This window comes from Haemaphysalis longicornis, unplaced genomic scaffold (genome assembly GCF_048455015.1).
Source record: "Haemaphysalis longicornis isolate Haplotype H1 unplaced genomic scaffold, Haemaphysalis longicornis Haplotype H1 scaffold_8, whole genome shotgun sequence".
Lineage (NCBI taxonomy): Eukaryota > Metazoa > Arthropoda > Arachnida > Ixodida > Ixodidae > Haemaphysalis > Haemaphysalis longicornis.
The window spans coordinates 126,857,306-126,882,594 of record NW_027526445.1 but is presented as its reverse complement, the minus strand read 5'-3'; the positions used below and the strand labels follow the sequence as shown (position 1 = coordinate 126,882,594).

The 25,289-nt window shown below is 48.0% G+C and overlaps 1 protein-coding gene across 2 annotated transcripts in view; it reads left to right on the top strand.

Moving 5' to 3' along the window:
• The window catches only part of LOC144150121 (uncharacterized), a 36,393-nt gene that overhangs the window by 8,042 nt on the left and 3,062 nt on the right, over positions 1 to 25,289 (top strand). Inside the window, exons 1-4 of one of the 2 annotated variants that reach the window (XM_077681946.1) lie at positions 10,867 to 10,981; positions 22,026 to 22,226; positions 22,727 to 22,858; positions 24,490 to 24,736. In XM_077681946.1, the coding sequence (XP_077538072.1) occupies positions 10,967 to 10,981; positions 22,026 to 22,226; positions 22,727 to 22,858; positions 24,490 to 24,736 (595 nt within the window). In that variant the 5' untranslated portion in view covers positions 10,867 to 10,966. Of the gene's footprint in view, positions 1 to 10,866; positions 10,982 to 22,025; positions 22,227 to 22,726; positions 22,859 to 24,489; positions 24,737 to 25,289 lie in introns of those variants that run through there. The other variant, XM_077681947.1, reaches the window with a different exon arrangement.

Genomic DNA, 25,289 nt, shown 5'->3' with positions numbered 1-25,289 from the left:
GCCTGCGTTACCCTTCGCACAATAAGCATGTCCAGCATGTAAAACCACAGATCCAATCTTTATTGTAAAGTATTGAGCCATTATCTGCAATAAATTTTGATATTAACTTTTTAATGATTGATTTACAAACGCACGTTTACGTCCGAAAAATAAAGGAAGTAATAACAAAAGGTACGTATCTGAATAACAATTCTTTGTTTGGCTTGTGGTTGGAGTGCATACCTGCTCCACGAATTAGGGCCATCTATATTACATTAGCGTTCCACATCATATCGCGCGCGTGTCGCCACTTGTGAAATATGACCCATATTTGGAGGAGTTCAGCCTGGTTTTCTCGTCGGATAGCATGGCGTTGTACAACAGCGTACGGGCGTCAACACTTCCCTACGCCCGTCACCCTGAACTTGACTGCAGGCGCGGGCCGATCGAAGAATGTAAACAAGCCGACAGAAGTCAGGTCAAGAGGGACCCTCCTTCCCCTCGACGCCAATCGGGTGGGAAGGTAGCAAACGAAAAAAAGAGAGGAGATGAAACCGGTTGTATACGCGATCACACGGAACCGAAGAATACACATTACGATCGGGGGTTCTTATCACGCGAGACGGTTTCGCCTATTCGCGAGACCCTCGAGGAAGCCTGCGATGTGTGGGGAACTGTGGGCGGGCCGAGGTTCGGTGGAAACATTCCGTTACAGCGCGGGACGGCCGTATAAATGAGGCGCGATAACGTGCCCGACGAAACGAGGGCTTCCGTCGCCGAGTAGCGGGTAGAAATCCTAATTGAGACAACGTTGGAGAGGGCTATCTGCTTTGCTCGCGCCGTTTGTAGAACGTCTGTGTTGGATAATGCATCCAAAATAAACACCACTGGGGATACTGCTCACTTGATAATAAAAAAAAAAGAGAGACTAAACAGCATAGTGATGCAAATATACAGGTTTTCCAAATCCAGAAAACGTTAGAGGGTGTGTAGCAGTTCCGAATCACTTTTAAGTTATCGAGTAGAAGCCAAAATGAAGTGTTAAAACGGCGTGGTTATATATTTTGTTATTTTCTGTTATTTACTGAAAGAAAAAAGTTAGAGCCTTGCCTGCTGTGATGGAAAGCCAAGTATTGATATACGACTACTACGAGTAATGTATGGTGACTTACTATATTGATAGAATAAAAACACACACGGATAACGTCCTTAGAATTAATTCCAGAGTAATCCTCGTATAATTTGTTCTGGGGAGGTTTGGTTAAAGTAATTACAACCGTTTTCTGTAATCGTACTCCCTCCGCAAATGACCATGTACTGATAGCAGACGGGTAGGCTGTCATGTTCAGTGAGTACTAACCGATTATGAAAACTAAAAAAAACTCGGCGAAGTTATCGAGCGGTCTTATGGGCCAATTACAGTATGAATTTTTTCAAGATGCCTACGTTAGACTGAGAGCTACATAGCATTTTACACTGTAGCTCTGGAGACCAAAATTGCTAATCTAGAAGTATACACGGCTCTGTCGACAGGCGCAGCTGTTGGACGGAACCACGCCACAAACAGCTTCGCTTTAAAAAAAGTGGGGGAGAGGGAGTGATAGAGAGCGCGCGGTCACGTGACGAGTTCCTTTGTGCGAACAAGTAAACAACGAGAAACCGCGAGATGTCTCTCACACGAGGCGCGGAGAATGAGCGTGCAAGGGACTACTTCCTCTCTCGTACGGAAAGGGGCGCTGAGGCCAAGTTATGGGGGCCGAGGTCGTGCTGCTTATTGTTTTTATGCTTTAATTCGTTTCGTGCGAGGCGGTAATGGAAGGAGAGGAGAGCCAGGCAGAGGCGTCGGGAGCTCTATTTGCGTCGCTCTTAACCGCGGGTGGCAGAGGCGCCGGTGTCGTGCAGATCCGGCGGTTATAGAGGCTGCTACTTCGTCCACTGACCTGATTCGCACAATCAAAAGATAACCCCTTTTATGAATTGATTCATGCCAGGTACTCAGGATCGATGAGGTTCGCCTCGGAACTGAACAGGTAAAGTAACGATGAGCAAACTTTCGGGCCGAGACACTCGTCCTGCGCCAGAGACAATGAGAGAGGAGGAAAGAATCCATCGGAAGAGGGTGAGGGTGTGTTGGTGGAGAAGGAACGACCTACACGCCAGGGCAAGGAACACACGCGACAGGGCGCCTGTAGAGAGAACGGACAGAAAACCCGATGGGGAGAACACTTGGAGCAACGGGTGATGGCGGGGAGTGGCGTGCGCTTGTCGTGAGCCGAAACTTCGCTCTCTCGTAAGATACACGTACAGCAGCGTCTTCGTCCGAAGCACCCACAATGGCCCTGTGACGACTCCTAAGCTGTCGGAAACCAGTCTTTGTTGGGAAACCGCCACTGAACGCCGCAGCCACTGGTCCTGCGTCAGCCGCATCATTGCGTGAAAGTAGTCCGTGAGTTGTGCGCGGCGGCGATGTGAAGTCGGAGCCGTTGTGGATGTGATGAGGAGGTGCGTCCGCGACACACGACGTCACTGCCATGTGAGTCCTTTGTGGTGGAGTTGAACCGTGAAAATACGTTCGTAATAATTACTACCAGCATTGCTATCGTTATAAAAGCGCACTTCGCTCATCAAGTGGTCGTGTTTCTCCTGCTGTGGTCGATATCAAGCAATGATGCTCAATGCAGCGTACTCACTACCGCAGGGCAGGGGATGTAATAGCTTGTGTTTGCATCAGACAGCGGAAGAATTTGTTTAGAAAAATAATTTTCAGTTTCCTCGTGCCGCTATCTACAAGCTATCTATAGTAACTCTTCGCTGATTAAAATAAGCTAAACAAAAGCAAATGCAAGAATTTGGATTTCAATGACTCGATGATTAGGACCAGAATCGTTTCTTTATTAGGAATATCCATTGTTTTTTTCTTTATTATTAGACCTCTCGTTATTATTAGGCCATATCATGTCTGTTTAATTTCGCACAAAAAAGTTTTGAGGAGCGAAATGGTCATCCTGCTCCAGATTTTGAACGGAGACGCACACATCAACACTTTACCCGAGTATTTTCTAGGCAAACAAGTTATGCAACCAGCCCTTACTGCACACTGTAAGGCACAAAAGTAACACACACATACGCTGCGCGTCTGCGTTCTTACTCCCGTGTGTATCTCTTCATCTGCAATCGTGCTCATGACCGAAGGGCCCAGAATGCTGCCCTTATTGATAGCCTCAGTACAAGACACATCCTCTCAGCAGTCGTCAAGGAAATCAAACTCCGCTACTAAGAACCAAATCCTCCTTCTCCACCGACCCAGTGCGAGGGCGTCTTCGCGACACGAGGACGCGATCGGGTTTTCGTTGAAATCTCCCGCGACGTTCGCCGCCACCGGGCCATTAGTTATGGCCGCCGTCGGCCGAGCGTCTCTCGCGCGCGGCGCGCCCAACAGGCTTGAGAAAAAGAAAGGAGAGAGATTACCAGCGTGATTTAAGATGAGAGACACAAAGTCGTCCACCAGGCCAGTGTATTCACGCATGCCGACGGGGTCTTCCGACGACGAGAACAAGGAGGCTACAACGAGGTGACGACCGGTGCCGAGTCGGTCGCGGTAGTCGCGCCCCCTCGCGGTCGGTCGCCACCGCAAGCGGGCACTGCCACGCCTTTCTCGCCGTCCTCATGAGCGCTGTCGGTCGTCCCATAACTCATGCAAGCGTTGGGCTCGCAGCGTGGCGCCCGACTCCCCGCGTTGAAGCGAGGAAGCCGCGGCGAAGCCTTTCGTTTGTACTGTGCCGCCTGAGATGGAAGGGAAGTGGCGAATTCGTTCTTTTTTTCTTTTTTTTTGTATACAACGGAATGTGATGTATATGCCCGGCCCCGAGCGAAATTTTATCCGCTGGAAACCGCGCGGCATTTCCAATGCCATCAGCGTCATCGTGAAGAGGTAGGGTAGGTCCCCATCCTCAAAGGTTAACTTCTGAGAGCAAAGTTACCACTTGTTCTCAGACAGATGGAAGTCCCGTTTGTTTGGCATTACCAGGATAAGATTGGCTACCCAGCAGGACATCGAACTGAGTTATACAAAAAAGAAACGTTAATGTGGTTTGTTGCGATGCCTTACTTAGGTCAATCGAGGCTAAGAAATGACGAGTTGTGGCAGCAAAACTTCCGGTTCTGGGTTATGATTCGAGTTTAGCGCTGCGACGTAACACCTGGGAAGGGTATTGATTTATCCCTTGCTCGGCGAGTCTCGCGCGCACGAGTGTTTTTTGCATTTCACGTGAAATGGCCCTCGTGCGATGCTTTAACCACTAAACCAATGGGATGATGGAGCGAATAGTGTGTGCCCTTTACTTATTGAAAACAAAATAGAATTTTGCAGATACAGAGGTGGCAAAACCAAGAAAAACAAGCCGAGCAAAGTCGTATTAGGGGAAGGGGGACACCGTGTCAAGGTACAGGACATTCCGCGGTAGTAGGGCGTTTTAATGTAGTAGGTTTTTGTGCGTATTCTGCCTACATCGGGAAGAGGGGGTGAGTGAGGGGGAGGAAGGCTGGGCGCATGGAATCCTTTGTAGGTTTAGTATAGCTACATGTGAAGGTCTCTTTCTTGATCGCAACTCCCCCCTCTGTCTTTGCTGCTGATTGCGAACAAGCTGAATGCTTCCGCACCCCATATTTACACGGTAGTTTTAACACGCCCGAATAAGGCAGGCTGCCTTCAAGAACATTTTCTTTGCCTACAACTACGAGTAGCTAGGAACATTAATTGCCTTTTTTTCCCGGTATAGTACATGAAGACTTCTGAACGAAATAACTAATGTGCGTTGTAACATTCGACAGAAGGCCACTGCCCTTAAACTAAGCGGTTTCGCTTTTCCGACTGAGACCAGATCACGCGACACGCTCCAAGGGACCGCGCATCCGTTCACGCGGATAATCGCATGCCAGAAGTGTTGTTCCCCTAAACTGAAAAAAGAAAGAAAACACCTTTGTGGTCGACAAAGAAAATGCGATACAAGTGAAAGAAACAAATTCACGGTCACAAGAAAAATAAAATGAGACAGAATATTTCCAGTCTTCGCTACTTCAACAGTATGGGCACTTTGTATCGGTTGCTGGTCGTTGACTGCTGAAGTGGATCGAGAACAGGTAATTTAGGGAGAAATAAAAATTAAAAAATGACCGCCCGTAAGCGAATGACCTTTGCCTTGAATTCAAGAGCGAAATTCATTGCGTGCACAGCGACGATCCATCAACGGCAGGCAAATGGCGACGACAAATTTCCGGACGTTCAACCCTCTCAGAGCATCCGTTGTCCAGGCCTTTTAAACCCTTCCTTTCGAGTGGGCGGTGAAGAAGCTCGCCTCTAAAGGCGAAACTATACCCACACGCGCGCCCAATTTACGATCACCTCGACGAATGCTAATTTATTAGGAGCGCCGGGCAGTTAATGACCTCTAATAAACCGTTCGTGACGTCGGCGGTGGTCCGCCAGCGTGGCGCTATCGGCGAGACTTTTCACCGGCACTGCTCGCGCTTTGCGCGTCCTCGCACCGCACACGCACTGCACCCACCTTCCACGTCAAAATGCCTGAAGATTGCGCAAAGCGCAGAAACTGCGAAGTCACGAGAATAGCCTTATCTGGTTACCAATTACCTAAAAGGCGTCACAGAGACTTAAAGCGGTCAACGACCCGATAAAACAGCCTTAAGTACCGGTAGTAGGCAGGCCTTCCTATCTTCAAATGTTATTACACTGCCGCCTTCGGCGGCGGCCACTACAAGGGGCGTGGTCCGGCGCACGCGTCACATAAATAAGGTTCCTCCCGCGCCTCAATAGCGTGAGGGTTTTAGTAAGTTGGACGACACTGAGAGCGCATTCAACAACAATCTTACAGACGCTCGACCCGGAATGAGCTTCCGAAGAAGTTTAGAGTATACACCCTCACAAGTCTAGCCCCTCCTTTACAGCAATCACGCTAAGCCTTAAAGATAAACCAGGAAGGAAAGGGGCGTTGCGTGATACCTGGCTTCGATAGCAGGTATAAAATGCCGACGGAAAAAAAAAAGAGACATTCGCCAGCAGCAGCAGCAACGGAACATTAGCCGCGGTAGTTTTCGCCTACCAGTCAGCCGGGGAGAAGCCGCCGTTTTTCCGCTGTGTAAAGACTACGGAGGAGAAGCCAGCGGGGCCATTGCCGCCCGGGGAAGCCGTCAGCTTCGTGCGTATACATACATCGGAGCGTGCGTTTGTTGTTGCTTGCCAGGCTCGTATATTACGGGTGCGTGTGAGGGGAGGGGCGCGAGAAAGGAAGAGCCGGGGTTCACGATCGCCGAATGAGTTCGTTCACACAGGACGCCCCATTCATCAGCTGCTGTGCTCGTCGATAGACGGAGAGAGAAGGAGAGGAGCCCCACGGTTATGAAGCAGAAGGGGAGAGCGCCGATTGCGCGCTGCGGGCACGGAAAATCGCCCTTCGAACCCAAAGGTGTCCAAATTAAAAACAAACCAAAAAGAAAGGTAAGAGGCGAACACCCAAGGGGCCGTTAAGTTATGGCAGGCAGTTATGGCAGGCCTGTGATTTCATACGGGAGGGGTTGTACAGATATAAAGCTTTACGAAGGCGGAAAAGGCTTTCCTCTGTGCCCACCATACGGGCGTGGTCTTCATCGCGTGCGTATACCGGAAGCTTCCGGAATGCGTGAGACGTGACGTGCGATTTGCGGTTTGTGAGCCGCTAGGTAGTCGACGGAGCCGTTTATTTTAGTTTTCAATCTCTTATCGAGTGATGGAAAGTGATTGCTGGAACGTCGCGCTTCGAACGGGATTCGTCCGCTCTCCATATCTTGGAACGCCGTATAGTTTCGGAATCCACGTGCGTGGCAATCGGCATTTCAAATAATGCTTAACGCTCTGCTTGTGGCCTACGTAGTTGACGGCTGGAGATGAACAATAGTGCGCCACTCAACAGTGCTGTCTTCTCTCCTGCAACCAGAGGCTTTTCTTGGCTACACTAGTGCAGCAGCGCAGCGCCATATGCCCTGGCCCCGTTACACTAACATTACACTCACAGTGGCCAGCGCAGGCAAAGAATAGCTCCGCTGCTTGCCATGAGGATCGGCAGGTCATTCCGCTTTCTATTAACGTAAGCAGCCGAATAACCCCCATCTGCCTCTTATGAGGAGCGAGATCGTGGTTCTGCTCTCACTCCTCAATGAGCTATGACGTCATCACCAAACTGTAATGACGACGGTGTGTCATGACGAATACGTGCGCGAAGGCACAAAAATTTTGCTCTTGGAGGAAGACGTGTACGTCACACGGTACGGTTAAACGAAGGAAGTGAAATAAGGAATTCGTTCGGACTGCAAAGGAAGGAATTACATTCTAGAGAAGGGACGGCTCGTAAAAGAATATGGCTTTTCCCGCCAATCTCCTGGGCGGTGTCGTTTTACGATGTCCACTCAAGGAGAGAGGGATAGAATAGCAAAATTTCTGGGGGCAAAGACAAACACGCATAATGCGTTAACTACACTCATGACTTCACGCCAGTCATAATCTCGGAGCAAAAGGAATATTTCAGGCTAGTTTTTTTTTTTTTTTTTTTCGTCCTCTTACCGGCGTCGCTGGAGATTTCGCCTTATTCCCACTCCGAACGATATGACGGAAGAGCGTAATCAGCGGAAGGAGGAAGATAAGACAATGGAAAGAATTTACGGCATTTACACATGGAATCGAGGCGACAAAGCACGGGAACATGTCTCCAAAGAATGCCCAATCTCTCTGTGAGAGAAAAAAGAAGAGAAAAGAAGAAACAAGGTTGGAGTGCCCCAGAAAATGTCAGCGAAACACAAGTTGTGGCATAGAAGACAGGCACTTGTTGTGTTTGCGTTTACTTAATAGCCTCAAGGCTTAGTAGAAATTAAGCGAGTCCGATCTATATTCAGGAAACTAGATTAGTACCCCGGATAAAATCCAACAAAGAACGGTAGGCAGCAGCATGGAGCCACCTATGGGAATGGGCGTCTTGCCGCAAATTTAAGAGTACGCTACAACCTCAAATGTACTCTGGGTGCGTTATCACCGGTAAAGATAGATAACTTTATAACGCGATTGGGAGATTGGTTCATTCGGTGGTAGCGGTGGATACGGGATAAAGGAAAGTGGGACCTACACGCCCCAATAGTTATCGCTGCAGCAGAAAGGCAGCGTAACTCACGGCGCCTAACAGTATCGGCCACACCAGACAATTAACAATTTCAGACTTCCTTTGGACTGACATTGAAACGGCCTTCACTGAGTATAGTCCAGTAAAGGCCTTTCTTCGTTTGATGGTGTTAGTCCGTGCGTTCCCCTCCCTCCCTCCCTCCCTCCCTCTCTCTCTCTATCTCTCTCTCTCTCTCTCGCTCTCTCGCTCTCTCGCCCCCCCCCCTCTCTCTCTCTCTCTCTCTCTCTCTCTCTCTTATATGTCCCCTTTTCTCACTTTTTCACCCCCTCTCTCACTCTTTAGCTCGAAAGCAACAGTATGATGTACAGTCGTCCACAGGCTTAGCTGGAACATCACATTCTACTTTAGCATGGCATAGCTCGAACATTGGGACTTAAAACAGTTCAAACCAGTGCGGAGGACTTATGTTTCACTTTAACTTCAGAAAAATGCGAAAGTTGCAACTGAACTACATCGCGTTATTAAAATGAAAGAGGGTAAGTGCGGACAGCGTTGCTTCAGCGAAGATGGTGGACGACTGTACCAACAAAATCCAAAGGGAACTCTCGCGCACCACTGCGGGAATGCTAGGAGAACGTTAGGTCGCCGTCATCCCCGCGCAAGATAAGCTTACGAAGCCGAATGTGTACTAAAAAATTACGCGGCGAACATTATGATAGGGCAAGCAAGCGTATATTGCTTCGCCCCCGACAAAGAACAAAGTGAAGCCGCTCTTTTGCCGTTCATTTCCACCGCTCGGTCGTAAAGCGGACCGCCGTTACGCGCACGTATGCGGGGGCGTCACCACGACGACGCGGTGATATGGTCGCACGTCCGCTAGCCCAGCCTGTCAGGATGTGCGCCGTGCAACGACGCACCTGCGGAACGTCATACGGGTTTGCCGAAGCCAGAGCCATCGAAGCGCTGCCTGTAGGGGCGCCACTGAAATCCCCCTAGCGGCCCGTTTCGAAAGCATACGCGGAAGTCGCCGGCCCGCTCACCACTGTCGCCGTTGCTTTTGAGGCACGTTCGCGACCGATATTCTCCGTTTGTATGAGTTGGAAATACATATTTATGTGGAGCAATCACTCTGTTCGCAAATGTGGTGTATTTACGAGAGTATAAATGCTTCTGACGCGATCTTACCGTGGCACATTTTGTCCGCGTAAGCGCCAGGTGTGTGTCACAGCCCGGCGTCGCGAAACCAGCCCTATGCATGGAGCTGATTGTAATTCCACTGCCCTGAAATTTACTAACAGTGCCACCGTAAGCAGCGTTCGTTCAGATGCTCATGCTACGGCTATACACTACGATGTAAATCGGTTTCGTGTGGTTTCATAATCTAGCGGAGCACTCACCTGACAGCCCGCCAGTTACGCTTCATATCTCGGATATTGATTACTACCCTGAACAAGCCTATGTGGCATATATTTCACGGACATTCTACGCAATAAGTACGATGGATAACGCAAAATTACATCCGGGAGTCAGCACAAATAATTTACGGCTGGGTCATCTTGTCGCGAGGTGAGCTTTCCCAAACAGTCATAAGTTACATATATCCACCGCTTATACCGAGGCCGTGACTAAACGCTTTTTCGAAACACCATCAAATGACACAGGGAGCCTGCAGAATTTAGCCCAAAAGTGAAATCAGAGAGCCTTATCAGATACCACACTCTTCCAACGACACTTTTAATCGCTTGTAAACTTCCGTACTGTATACTTCAAAAAATGTGTCCGCCGAGTGATCAGCTGTTCGTTAAAGTCGAAAAACAAAATAAAGGTGAACGCTCAGCTTGTGTGTGATTACTAAAACGGTCATTCCTTGATTTCGCTCCGCATTTGTACACAACGACAGTTAAGCGCCCCCCTCCTCCACCTCCCTGTCTTGCAAAATATAAGTGAATTTCACATCTAGCTGGTCCAGTGAGTTCAACCTTGCTTAAGGTAAGACGAACGTCTCTAGGATTTCCGAAGCTGCACTGTTTTTTTTCTCATTCCCTCACGAGCTATTACATTGCTTCCGGACTTGGCAGACCATTTATTTTTCCCAGGTTTCATTAACTCTCCTTGGTCCATGCTATCAGGCGGGAGTGGGCCCATATTTAACGACCCACAGATTTGGAATATACTTAACATTATCGCGTGGCTTCTATTTCTATAAGGGCACAAGCTATAGTCAGGTATTAGGTAATAACCTCCCCGAATGATATTTTTCTACGACGTATATATTCAAAGCAAGGCCGAATTCGTTGTCCGCACTGCAAAACAATACCAACCTGTTACTGTGCCAATATTAGGACTAAACGAGGCGTCAATAGAATTCACTTGCCCCTGAGATATTCGGAGGTGACAGTGGTGATATGCCGCTGCGGTCGCCGACGGCCGTAAGGGCGGCGAAGAAGCGCGCAGTACCGCGTCCTCGCGTAGCTCTTGTTGTCGTTAGAGCGCTCTAATCAGGACGCAGCTGTTTTTTAAAGTTTCCTAAACGTACTATTTGCTTACAGACATCACCATAGCAAGATGTTCAGGGCGCGGAAAGGCAGAAAGAATCGAAAGAGAACTAAAACATTGCATGAGCCGCTATCAGCTGCGCAGCGGACATCCCGTAAGCGCCGCGGAGAAGCGGAGGCAGGCGGCGCAGCGATCACGACGCTCGAGGCGTATATCTTGCGACGCTGCCTGGTAGCGGCATTGTTTTCGGCGGCAGCGTGCCGGTACATAAATCCGCGTGCTCGCTTCTCAGCGTTGCCTGGTTGTGTTTGGCGCCCAACGTGGAGTTAGACATGCCGACTTCGGAGGTGAGCTGTGCCCTTGTTGTAATTTTTTTTTTCGTTTCCCCACACCATCCCTGCTCTCTGAACAGTGAGCTTATGGGTCCTCCTCGTCGTTATTCAAATGACTTGGCAGCCGACGATGTCTGCACCTTCTTTTTACGCTTTTCTACAATTTTTAAGCGTTGACCTTGTTGAAAGTCAGCGATATCGGTGTAACGTTCTTCTTCGTCCTTCGTGTGTCTGCGCTGTAAACATTTGACATGAACCAACAAGCTCGACTGGTTCTTAGTGAGTATACATTTTAGATTGTGTTGGGGGGGAACATTAAAATCTTAAAATTCGTTACGCCGTACATGCTTCATGCTCGTTCTTCAGAAAAGTAGAAATAAGAAAAAGGAACGGGCTAGTAAAAAGTACGGAGACGGCATGGTAATATTTTGAAGAGAACAGAAATCCCGTTTTCTTTTTTTTTTTTCTCGTATCTCTTCTATTTTACCGCTTCTATCGCGTTTCTTGAATCGACTGTTTGCGTGTAAAGCCTTTCGAACTGAAAGAGTTAAGCCAAATGGTTTAACTTGGATATTCCAAGTTATTGTTAGATATATAAGAGTATATACTAGATATTCTGCTTCGTAAACTATTCCGAATATCTATTGCGTCTTCAAGGTGTCGTCATTTCATATCTGTAGAAAAAATTAATTTGTATAAAATAATGTCCTGTCAAACGCTTCGAAGAAGCGTGATACGCCGTACATCCAAGGCTTGTAAAATTGCAGTTTCCGTAATTGGGGATCATATTAGAGACCGGCGTTGCGATCTACAAGCCTTATACGAAACGCCATGCCATCCACATGCTTCATAGGCCACGCCATTATGCTCACGCACTGTCTCTCATACAACATCGTCGTTGCACTAGCGTCTTTCGTGTATCCTATTTCTGATCATATTTCATCATATTTTCCGCCTAAGTATACAAGGGTAGTTCGGGTGCCCGGACGCATGTATCTATAGCCTTTCCATCCTTTACCGGTAATCAGCAAGGTATGGAAAACCCTTTTAGACACGAGTTTGGTTACATGCTCTGAATGCTAAAACATTGTGGCTTCCTTTGGCAATGACTGTGAGTGCAGCTGAGTTTGGTGCTTTTATTTTATTTAGTATTACACAAACGCAGTCGCGTTCACCTTACGCCGCTGCTTCTCCCAAAACCAGACGGTTCTCGGGGGTTGGGGTGCACCTGTCCGCCTCACGTGCCGTCGCGTGCTCTCCCCACGCTCTACGCTCCGCGCAGCTTTTTGGTACCACCAGCTGCGGACAGTATACAACAACGCAGGATTTTGTAGCCTGAGCTACACTGGCCGAGGTTGAGCAGTTTCGCGTGGCTCCTAGAGAGCCGTGCTGCGCATGCGCGAGGAGCAGTGACGTCACATGGCGCACAGAACGTTGCTCGCTGCCCGGCGTCTCTCACACACCCCACGCGCCCAGCGCCTTCGCCACCTCTGTTACGCACGTGGCGGCCCGGTCCACTTGATGTTCATGCGAGGGGTGGCCGGGTGTGGAACCGATGGCTCGTGCGTCGCAGCAACACCGGCGTGCGCCTGTGGAACCAGTTTATCTCTGAGGCGATTGGTGACGCTGCGCCGGAGCCGCTTGATAAATACACGTGTCCCCTAGCGGGTACCGTGTGTGGGTAACTGAAGCAGCAGTAAGTATGATAATCAAGCTAATCCGAGACAACCAGGAAATCTAAGAATAACCAGCTGAACCTTAGCTCACGCTACGTATATCCTGGCATAGCCGAGCTAAGCCACTGCTATTTTTTTTTCGACTCATGAGACATATAGGGCGCACGTTCCTCGAGCCAAGCTCTTAAATCACATCGGGGCGTTTCCTCAATAGAGCGGAGGCGCCGTCGGCTAATGACGCCTAATTCGCACACTATGCCGGAACGCGCAACACGGGTAGCTTTTTGCAGTAATAATATGGCCAGCTTTTGCAGAAATCATAAAATAAAATGTGTCAAAAAGAGAGAAAAAAGGAAAAAAAAGAAAGAAAAATAAACCTGTCAAAAAGAAAGAAAGAAGGAAAGAGGGGGGTTAAAGCTGCAGGGCTTAGAAGCTGCAAGGGACAAGATTCCACGGCGCACACTTTGATCGATGAGAGTTGGCGAGTCAATGCACTGCTTATAACAGAGCTGTCCGTTCACAAAGCGCACCACAATCCCGGCTTTGTCGGATGATCACGGCCAGAGCCAAGCAACCCGAAGCCGGCCTGCCGGAGTGCATACATCTGCATTATATCCCCTCCTTCTTAGGGTCACTGGCTGTGGGCACAAGCGGTTATGCTGTACACTGGCCACCATAGCGCTCACATATATATCGATTAATTCGGTGTATCCCGTCAGACGGCGCACCCTAATCCAGATCATTTGTTACGTGCTTAAATCAGTCATGGATTAAAACTCTCAGAAGCAACCCGCAGCAGTTTTTGAGACACTTTCGCTACGTGCACACGGTTATGGGTTGTGAATTTTTAGTTTATCGGAAAAACGAAGCGTTTTTGTGAGGAATGCGGCGAAGAGGATTGTAAATTGGAAGAACTACTTTTAAAGACAAAGCTAGCTAAAACAAGCAAGACAAAATACGATAAGGTGAGCTTTTCAGCCGATACGCTAACTTTAATATCAGAGTACCGACCTGGGTTATGAGCCCCCTGTAAGGGTATGAGCGGAGTACTTCAGTGAAGGACTCTAGTATGAGGTACGATACAGGAGAGAGCTAAGACTGCTTGTGAATTTTTAACGTCAATCAATCAATCACGACACACGGTGGTGTTTCTCCTTCTAGCCTCCGCAAGAAAAAAAAACATGGCTGTTGTGTTGTGGCCATCTCCCCTAACGTGAAACTTGGGGAGGAGAGAAGCATGCAGTGTATAAGTGTATTCTTTGCGCCTTGGCGTTTGTGCCCACGGAGACGAAACCATTGGGGGGTAGAGGTATTCAGCTTTGCTGTAAAAGTATTCTGTCTTTGAAGCGCGAAGCTCTCTTGCGCGCGGCGTAAACGAGTGACCCGGTGTTTTAGTACCGTGACTGCATGATACGACGATTACGACGACGACGACAGGAGATGCCAAAAGCCCCTTACTCCTAAGGGGCTTCGCCCCTAAAACAGCCCTCGCGGAGGAGAGTCGAACCCTCGACTCCGCGTTCAGTAGTGCAACGCTTAATTAAGCTATAGGCTGAGCCACAGCGTCGGGTTCGCCTGGAGTTCACTGCACGTAAGGCACGTGGTGGAAACTAAACAGCATTGAAATAAAATGTACAAGATCGCGCAGACTTTGATTCCGCAATTTGACCATTGCCAGATTCTCCGCATATAGCGGTGCGAGTTCTATTTCTACTTTAGAGGACTGGTGAACTAATCAGCAGACACCCATGCTGACGACCGTGCATCAAAGTTCGCGCGCTCTACGGCCCCGCCGACACCGAAGGCCGGTGACCGCTAATCATATTTACGCACAAACCGAAGCGTTTCTTTCCTCAATAGATTACAACTAACTACAACCGGCTGTATAGACAGACAGCACAGACAACGCAAGACATACACAACACCTTGTAGTATATGCCTAAAAACAATAGAAGCAAGATATCAGTTCACCAGTCCCCGTGCCATTATCGCAAGAGAACGGGTCTTTCATCGTAACTGCATACAGATAGTTTGACGCGGGGGTCAGTGCGCTGGCCATTTTCCTCATTCAATGAAGCGCTTTTCCCGTGACCATTCGGACATATCTTAGTAAGCCTTCGTGTTACGACCTCACTTCGTTTAGTTGGACCTTTAAGACCGGCGAGCTCTCATAGTCGTATTGTCGTATGGCTAAAAAAATCGCTTCCCCCTTAAATAAGGATGACTAGAGGAGGCTGGGGCAGTCCAAGAAGGGCATGAAACATACACGCTGTTTGCAATTTGTGATTTAGTTTACCTGATATAATTTAATTAACTGAATGACATTTGCCCGGGCTAGAGTTTATTATAGCGGATATACATAGAAACGACGCAATCACGAAAAGTAAACAAAACTAGGCGTAATGTCACATTCGTCTAAACGGTTATTAGCCACGTAATTTGCTTCGAGATAGTTTGAATAAAACAAGAGTGACAGCTGCCTTCTATAACCACCTGTATAGACGTCCATATATTGACAGCATACTAATGTTTACAACTTCACTGGGAACTAACTAATTACGGCAAGTGATTGAAGCTACCCTCATGAAAATGGACGTTGAGTTTTAATAGACCCCCTATTGTGTTTCTATTGAGTCAATAAAAAGTCAAATAAAGCTCATCGTTTATAGACTGTGATCGTTAAAAAGTCAACAAACTTTGTATTGCAAAACCTCAACCAACATTTTATTGCCTTCAAGACATTGAGTTTTAATACACTTCATATTGCGTTTTCATAGAGTGAACCAAATCTCCCATCTTAAAAATACGGCCAATATAAAATCAATAAACTTTTTATTGCAAAAATGCAACAGGAATTTTATTGCCTTCACTATATTGAGTTTTAACGAACTTCGTATTGCCTTTCTAGAAAGTCGTTTGAACTCCGAATGTGTGGACTGTGGTCATTAGACAGGCAATAAACTTTTTATAATGAACACGCAGCAAGAATCTTATTACCTTCATTATGTTGAGTTTCAATAGACTCTGTATTGCGTTTCTATAGCCTACCCACGGAGGTCTGGTAGCTTGTCGGAGCATATATGTGGGGTGCTATAGCGCCGCCTGCCCCGCCTCATCAATCGAGATCGCGCGATGGACGTCCCGTCACTTCGTCTTGGGAGCACTTGGGAGTGGTGGCGCCTGGGATGGCGGACATCACCGACGGAGAGATCGAGCCCCTGCAAAGCTCCTCTGCTAAAACTTGCCAGAAAACCTGACTCACAGGCAACAGGATATTACGACTACACTCAATAAGAATATTATAGAAAGGTAATAGAGATAAATTTAATAAAAACTCATCAGACATTCTGTTCAGACCTAGCTCATATGCAACAGGTTGTGATGACTGGGCACAATAAGAATTTTATAGAAATCTAATTCAGATAAATTTAATAGAAACCCGACAGAAACTGTATTCAAAGCTGACTCAAACGCAACAGGTTGATACGACCATGCTCAATAATAATTTTAAGAAAGCTAATCCTGGCAAATTTAACAAAAACTCATCAAAAAGTCTATTCAAACTTACACGCAGCACGATGTTACGACTATACTTAATAGGAATTTTATAAAAAATTAATTGCCACAAATTTAATAAAAACCCGTCAGAAACTGTATTCAAACCTGATTTCCACGCGACGGGCTGTTGCTACTGTACTCAGTAAGAATTGCATAGAAAACCTATTGAATATATTTTATAAAAAACCCATAAGAAACTCATAAGAAACTATATTCAGAACCGATAAGGCCTACTGACTTGGCTCTATAGACTTTTAATTGAAACGCGGTGGCCAATTTGTAATGGAAACTCAATAGAAATATTCTATAGAATGTTGACAAAATGTTTATAGGATTCTTTTGAGCAATGCCTATAACAAGTTTATTAAATCTCGGTAAACATTTTCATGAGGGTAGGCGTAATGACACAGTCGTCCCAGCGGCCAAATTCAATATGCTTTTTTTTTTTTCAGGGTATCTGAATTAGATATTGACAGCTGCAGCGCATGGGGCAGAAAGTTGGCTTTGCTGCGAGATGAAATTTTGTCGGCGCGACTTTTCTCTACTCACCATGTCGACGCACGCAGTTTCGGTCAAAACCCAGCCAATAACAGTTCCGCTCTAAAGAAAAAAAAGCCATCCGTAAACTAATCCGACCGACATTCCTATCAGAGTGTCGTTGAGTATACAAACTGTCTATGCGCCCCTCACGAGAGGTCTGTATCCCTGCTGAGCGCAACCTTTGGACTGATTGATTGATTGATTGATTGATTGATTGATTGATTGATTGATTGATTGATTGATTGATTGATTGATTGATTGATTGATTGATTGATTGATTGATTGGCTTTATTAAGAAGGCACAAGGTCATGCTGTGGAAAAGGTGGGGAGGGGGAGTATAAAAGGGTGGAACAGCAAATGTATAATTGAAAAGTCACATTCAGTTCTTGTATACTGCGCTTGAATCGATAAATACACGTACACTAAGGACGCTATAGCTGTTGTAAGCCACTGCGGCAGCAATCAGGACGAAAAGGGGTGTCTACGACGACGAAGGCAAGGAGGAAGTGGTGGGGCTGGGTTTACGCGTTATAACGTCCTGTAGCATACATATGCGAGCGTCGTTGTCAATGCTCAACAACTCGGACATGGATTCGGACTGAGACCTGTTTCTCACGGGCCTTTTAGCTCTGTAGCACGCCGAAAACAACATGGTGGGCGAGGAAGCGACTGAACACGTACACGTGCTTGCTAGCTCTTCCTAAAGTTAGGAAAGAATGACGGGAAGTGAAGGGGGGGGGGGGGGTCATGACGTGGTCGCAAAAACAAAGGGGAAACGGAAGGAATGACAACGCAACCATCGGGTAAAACAGACAGCGACAAGTCCGGACAGTGAAAAGCGCGCGAACAATGCACAAGTCGTCTCTGTAAGTTTTGTTGTGGGAACCGCGTGTTTTACTTTTCTTTTATTTCTGTTCGCTGTTGCACAACGCAGCACGGCACGTCCGTGGGGGCTTTCCGCGCGCCCATTGTGGCCAAAGCGTCGCTTGTATTTGGTTACAACACCGACCGCTGTGGCGGCTGGCGACGTCCGTCAAATATGCTGGCGAGGAGGGTGAGATGTAGTTCAAGATAGGCTTTGAGAGGAGCGCCTCTTCCAAAATAGAAACCCACGCAGACAGCAAAAAAGTAGAGTACCGAAAATAAGTTGGCTTAGAATCTGAAAATGCAAGTCGGGTTGGAAATAAAAGTTGGCCCCGAAACGAGCGTTATGTGCACAGAGACGACGGGAAAGGTCCGAAGATGGTACAAGAGTACAGGCATACGGAATGACGAAACAATGAATCACAGCTAATTGGTTCATACTGCCTCTTTTAAATTGCCTGAAGTGTTGAGATGAGAAAGTGAAAGATGCTCGTAGAAGGACGGCGACGTGTTTCGATGCGCGTTCGCGTTTTTCCCGCCAAGTTTAGCCGGTCTTTTGAGGAAGCGAGGCCACCCGGTATATTCATGGCGTTGATACTGTATACACGGATTACAGTGGAGGAAGGTCACCCATATGTACAACAAACTCACACTGTCGCTTTCATTCGTTTCTACGATGCATCATTTTTCTGACACCACGTAATGGCGTAAACAGCAGCGGCAGAACAGCGCCTGCAGTGCATGGCGTGGCTCCGCCGACGTCCTGATGCAGATCTGGCAACCATGCGTCATGCTAATAACTCCACCCGAAAACATTAGCGACAGAAAATAAAAAAAAAAAGAGGAAAGCACGTACGGCCAACAACCTGACCAGATTCGGCAGTTCGCCACACCTCGATTTGATTATTGTAAATAAGTGGCACGACTGTCATTTCCGCCGGTTATTAATCTCGTCGAGTCGCCGCACACGTGGACAGTCAGAACGAGGAAGCCAGGCGAAGTGCGAAAGCCACCCAGCGAGTCATTTAACTAGACGCGCAGGCGGAAGGTCTTTGACGTTCGCGTAATGTAGAGTCACTTCGAGTCCCACACGAAGACTACAGTCCTGGTATGCGTCATGTCGATTCACGCTCATTTTCAAATGTCATTTGTTTTCCGTCTGTTAAGCACGCGGATGCGGGCCTACAGATGAGGAAGATAAACACGAACCCACCGCAAGACGTTGATCCCCTGGCGGTCATGACTCGCCCCACGGCCCCGTCTACGAGCATTCCTACTGCAGACAGCGCCGCGAGCGGTGCCGACTCCAGGTTCAAGTTCGGCGCCATCTACGGCGGGCGTGTCAAGGAAGAGCCAGCAGGCGGACGCGGAAGAGAAAGGAAATGACCGTGGTGGCAATCATCATCATCATTCTCCTCAAATAATCGCGTCTCGCTGGCCGCATGTGGACGCACTTACGCAAATACAGCGACCACTTACGGCGACCGCCACGCCCACGGGCGGCGTACGTACGCAATGCACACCACCGCGCGCGGGTCATAATTCAAAGCGAGGTACGACGTAATGGCCGGTCATTTCCACTCCTCCTCTCACCTAATTACGAACGCGCGCCCGTGGCCCCTCGTCCCCCCACCCTTGCCGTCGCTTTCGACGCGGAATAATAACAACAATAATAGGGAAAATAGCTCAATGCTCCTTCAGCTGCCTGCGATGTTACGTTGCTCGTTATAGTCGTATACACGCGTTCGCGCTGATGCTTCTCGATTTCGGCCAATCGGAAGGTCGCAGATGTGTGCCCCGGGGTGGTTCGAGCTGGTCGAGGGCCTGGTTTAGCCCGCAGTACGTGATGTAGTTATCCACACTGACGGCTGCCACTCAATAGGCCGCAGGCGCAGAGTGAAAGGGGGGCACTGCAGTGAGCCTTTGGTACTTTTTTTGGCAATGGGAATCCGAACAAGTCCAGGTAACAGGTATATATATATACATATATATATGTATATAGATATATACATATACATATATATATATATATATATATATATATATATATATATATATATATATATATATATATATATATATATATATATATATATATATATATATATATATATATATATATATATATATATATATATATATATATAGAGAGAGAGAGAGGGGCGGGTTGTTCAAGGAGACCACATTTACTAGACCGCTGACTCCGACCCGAGGAGAAAAAAAGCGCACGATGATGATGATTATACACGGGTGATAATGACGATGGGCGGCTGGCTATGAGTGATCAGGGAGCGTATACCCCTTGGTGACCACATTGGGTATGTTATTAATGATGCCATGTTCACACGAGAATATTCCGAAAGCACATCCCTGATGCCCACAATATATATTGTACCGGTTGACAGGACTATACGCTTTACTATGCTCGAGCTCGCGCGCCCTCCTCACCCCCTCCTTCCGCTCTTTGCTGCTTTTATATCGTCTTCCTGGGCGATTGCGTTCGGCTTTTGCTTCCGATTGTCGCCTTCACAATATATATATATATATATATATATATATATATATATATATATATATATATATATATATATATATATATATATATATATATATATATATATATATATATATATATATATATATATATATATATATATATATATATAGTCTGAAAAGATAAACACTCACACAGAGCGCGAAAAACATAAGGTTAGTAGAGACAAGAGACAGAGACAAACGAGAAATACGTAGAAAATAAAAATAAGTTTACTGACGTTTCAGGGAGAGGACTCCCTTTCTTATATATATATATATATATATATATATATGTATATATATAGCGAGGGAGAGTCAATGATCTATCTACAGGAACGCCTTAAGCAAAGTCACAATTGCGTGGAAAGCGACAATAAAACTTCCGTGCTGCGCGCCGCCCTAATAGTGACGAATTAGAAGAATCTCGCACATCGGCGAAGGAATTGGGGGTCGAGATTACTCGATGATCTCAGCAAGCGGAGAAGGGGTTATCTAGGCGACGCTCGACCGGTTCTGAGGCTCCATCCTTCCCTGGGCACGCCGATTGATGGTCGGTTATAATAATTGCCATCGAACCGAGCCCGATTACTTCCCGTAGTACCGCTATGGCGCGCGGAGTTCATCGGCTTCCCGATGTGTCCGTGCGCTGTTTCATGGCACGCAAGCTGTCGATAAAGCGGGCATACAGCCGCTGTTGAAGCTCCGTCGTCAGGCCGGCTAATCCGTTTCATCCGATGGCACGTCCGGCCAGAGAGCTCGTAATACTTATACGTCTCGAGCCGCGCTCTCGTGTGCGGTTGTTGTGAAACGTTATACAAACGGAAGTAAACTTCACAGAGCCAGGCCCACAAGGCGGCGCTTTCTCTTCGTGTTTCGTGCGTTTTTCAAAGCGAAGGCGCTGGTCAATTATCTCGATGTGGAACCACAGAACGCGTTGCGTCGCCAATAGCGAACAAAACCAGTACCGAAGTTTTCATTTATCGCAACATATAATCTACGCCTGGCTCCAAACGCAAATGTTTGCTTATCGCGCTTATTTATGTTGGTCGTGATGTATTGCCGGAAAATGTACGCTAATGATTGTACACACGGTAAACCGTAATTGTAACGAAACCGCTTACTTAGGGAGGTCGGTGGTTTATTAGAACTAGTTCGTGATACCAACTGCTGTGCGTAGAGAGAAAACATTCCCCTTTTAACGAAGTATTGCTCATAACGAAGCCAATTTCCTGTTCCGGGGACGTCGTTGCAACGAGATTAGATCGTGGTGTTTAACGAGCTGACGCTACACCTATAGGCTATGAGGCGCACCGTAGCGGAGTAGAGCTCCGGAGTAATTTCGACCCCCCGGAATCATTAGCGTGCGTCGAAATCTCGACACACAGCATTTTCGCTTTTCGCCTCCATATGAAAAGCAGCCGCCGCAGCCGGGTTCGAACCCGCGTCCTTGGGCTCAGCAGCACAACGCGCCATAGGCGGTGAGCCACCGCTGCGGCTGTCGTTATAACGAAGGTTTCCTGTATGCAAGTCGCGCAGCATCGTCATCGTGGTCGTCATCACAACTCGATCCCCAGCAACGCGCATGCGATCGCAATACTAATGTTTATTAAGAGAGGACGGAGCAGTCCCCTTCCTCGCGAGATACTGTGCCGGGCGGGGTTAGATCCCCGTCCTAATCCACACTGACGTGTCGCTGAACCAAAAATTACGATCCCTAGCCAAAGAGAGGTGAATCAGTGAAGTGTAAGCCACCCCTCACGCTTGTGAGGAGCGGATAACGGAGGAATGTACGCGTGTTTGCGGACATCAACGTCAAACGCCGCGCATCAACAATATTACATGCACTGTACTGACGAGGTCTGCTTCCCCCTCTCTCCCGTTGCAGAACATGGAGCGGTGTTCGTCGTGGCGATGCAGCCTTCCGGCACTGGCCGTCCTGGCACTGGCCAGCCTCGCCTGGCTCGCGGGCCCAGCAGAGGGACACGGCCGGCTCATGGAACCACCATCTCGCTCTTCCATGTGGAGGTTCGGCTTCAAGACTCCTCCGAACTACAATGACAACGAGCTCTTCTGCGGCGGTTACTCGGTGGGCGCAGTTTTTGTTGGAGGTTTTTAAAATCTCAGGCCGCATGCTCCCCTACCTCCTCAACCCCTTGCCCCCCCTTCAACTACAGTCCTCCTGCCCAGATAAAGCAATCTCTACCTCTCGCCCTCCCTCCCTTCCTTTAGTTTTTACGCCTGATGGGTTTATAAAGTTTTCATCCTGTATAAATGGCTCTAGCAAGCCATACTCATCTTGATTGTCGATCTACGTACAAATCTTCTAACATGAAACTACCCCTCAGAAACGTGTGGTACCCTCTTATAGTCTTTATTTCCCAACTCCAAGCTCGGGCGGGCGTCTGTTCCATGAATTGAAGAGGAGGGGACAAAGTATGCAGGCCTATGAGAATCTGTATGATGTAGTGAAAAATATGGTTCCATACCCGTTTCACCGATATTCTAAACTGACCACAGAGGTTGAGTGTGTCAGCTCGCCGCGTTCAAGCATCGCTGGCTAACTGCGTTCCCGCTCCTTGTCCTCAGGTCCACTGGCAGAAAAATAAGGGCAAGTGCGGCGTCTGCGGTGACCCCTGGCACCAGCCCCAGCCGCGTAACAACGAAGCCGGCGGCAAATACGCCAAAGGCATCATCGTGCGCCGCTACAAGAGAGGATCGGTACGTTCATTCCCTGACCTTTTCAGCTTTGATTTAATCTCTCTCTCTCTCTCTCTCTCTCTCTCTCTCTCTCTCTCTCTCTCTCTCTCTCTCTCTCTCTCTCTCTCTCTCTCTCTCTCTCTCTCTCTCTCTCTCCTATCTCCCCCCTCCCTCTTTCTCTCTGTCCCCTCTCTCTCCCTCTTTCTACCCGATACGTCTTGACTAGTAGCTACACCTTCTGCGGATACACCAATCTAGAGGCTACAGCTTCAACGCCTATACCTTCTAGATACACAGTATAGAGGTACACCTTCTAGAGGATACACCGTTTGGCTAACAAAGATTGCCCACGGTGGAATCGTATGGGTGTCAGCACGGTGTCACACATCGCATGATTCTGTCGCAGTAATGAAATGGAAGCGCAACAGCTCGCGACTTTCTCACAAAATATTAGGAATCGTAGAGAAAAAACTTTCCACAAGCCAACACCTTCCAGGCAATAAATCAAGTCCCTTTCTTAAGAGAAAGATTGATTGATTGATTGATTGATTGATTGATTGTGGGGTTTAACGCGCCGACGAAACGCAGGCGGTGAGGCGCGCCGTAGTGGGGGGCTCCGGATTAATTTTAGCCACCCGGGGATCTTTAACGTGTGCCGAAATCTCGTACACACGGGCGTTTTTGCTTTTCGCCTCCATCTAAAAGCGGCTGCCGTGGCCGGGAATCGAACCCGCGTCCTCGTGCTCAGCAGCGCAGTTAAGAGAAAGATGGTTTAAACGCAAAGCTTTCTTCCGTGAAACCTGATTCAAAGTCTTAAGTCCAAAATCCGAACTGCTTCGACCGTGTCAGAGTGACGCAATCGGATAGACGTCGGCTTCGTAACACGAGGGACCCAGGCTCTACTCCGACCACAGGAAGGGTTTTTTTTTTCTTGAGGCACTCGATGTGCCTTCGCTTATCATCATCATCATTTTGGGAACTCAGGCAGGACGGGCGCCATAGAGACAACATAGAAAGCTTCGCTTGAAAAAGCAACTTGGGTTTTTTTCGCCTGCAGTGCCTCAACTCGGCCACATATTGGCGAAACGTTAGTTCTATAACTTGACAAAATTAGAGCACGAATAACTAAAATCCCACCGAAAGCTAATGATGATAGGAGTAACACTCAGGGACAGGAAACGATCGCTTCCTGGACCAGGAAGTGAACTCGACTTGGTGATATCATAGTTCAAGTAAAGAAAAAGAAACGCACTTGGGCTGGCCATGTAGTGAGGCGAACCGACAACCGGTGGACAATTAGAGTAACAGAGTGGATACCGAGACACGGGTATAGAATAAGGGGAAGGCCAATTACTCGATGGAGTGTTGAAATGAGAAAATTCGGGGGCAAAAAAATGGACTCGACCAGCCCAGGACAGAAGCTGTTGGAGGTCATTGGGAGAGGCCTTCGTCCTGCAGTCGACCTGTGTGGCTGTTGACGATGATTATGAATGCCAGCATTCACTGCGTTGTGAGGTCACGTTTTTGTGCGCGAGTGCACGCATCGCGCAATCCGCCAACTTGATGCGCGAGTGAGAGTTCGAATGAGCGGTAGCAGGGGACGGGACTTCCGTCGTCGAGGCGCTCCCTCATCCGTTTCCCGTGGCGCGCAGGTGATGAAAGCCGGCGTGCAGCTGACTGCCAACCACAGGGGCTTCTTCGAGTTCCGGCTGTGCCCAGTGAACGACCCCAAGGTGGCCGCCACCGAGGAGTGCATGGCCAAGCACCCTCTGGCCATGGCCGACGACGGAAGCACGCGATACATGATCGACGGCCGCAAGAGGGACTTCGACCTGAAGCTCAAGCTGCCCGACGACATGACCTGCAGCCAGTGCGTCCTCCAGTGGACCTACACCGCAGGTGCGTACGGCTCGTCGTTTATAGTTTTTAAAAATTACCATCCCTCAGTAAAGAAACTAGAGAGAAGCGCGAAAGCTAAAAGTGCGTCAAACCTTCGCTGAAAGTGCGTCCGACCGACCGTCAGAGCGCCAAATCGCGAAGTAAGCACGTACCCACGCCACCATATATCTTGCGCACTCAGTAAACGCATCTTCGAGCGATCTAAATGAATACCGATACGTGGTAACTATGATATACAGGTATACCGTTGCACTCCTTCTTCATAATCGATGCATATGTATTGTTTTATCTAGAAGCGTTCCCTTTTCGTGATTTTCGAGTATCCCTTTTGACGCAATGGAAGCCCGGTTTCACGCACGCGCCGTGGGTCAGGCAGAGATTGTATCGGAGCTTGTCGGTCGACCTACCGGTCTATCGGGAAATGTATTAGTTTGTTGACAGGACGCCACCGGTCCCACGAAGAAAGATTTCACTTTAAAAACGTGTGATAGGCGACCAGATCTTTATTAAAATGGCAAAAAAGACGTTTTAGGCTTCGATACGGGAGCCTTAT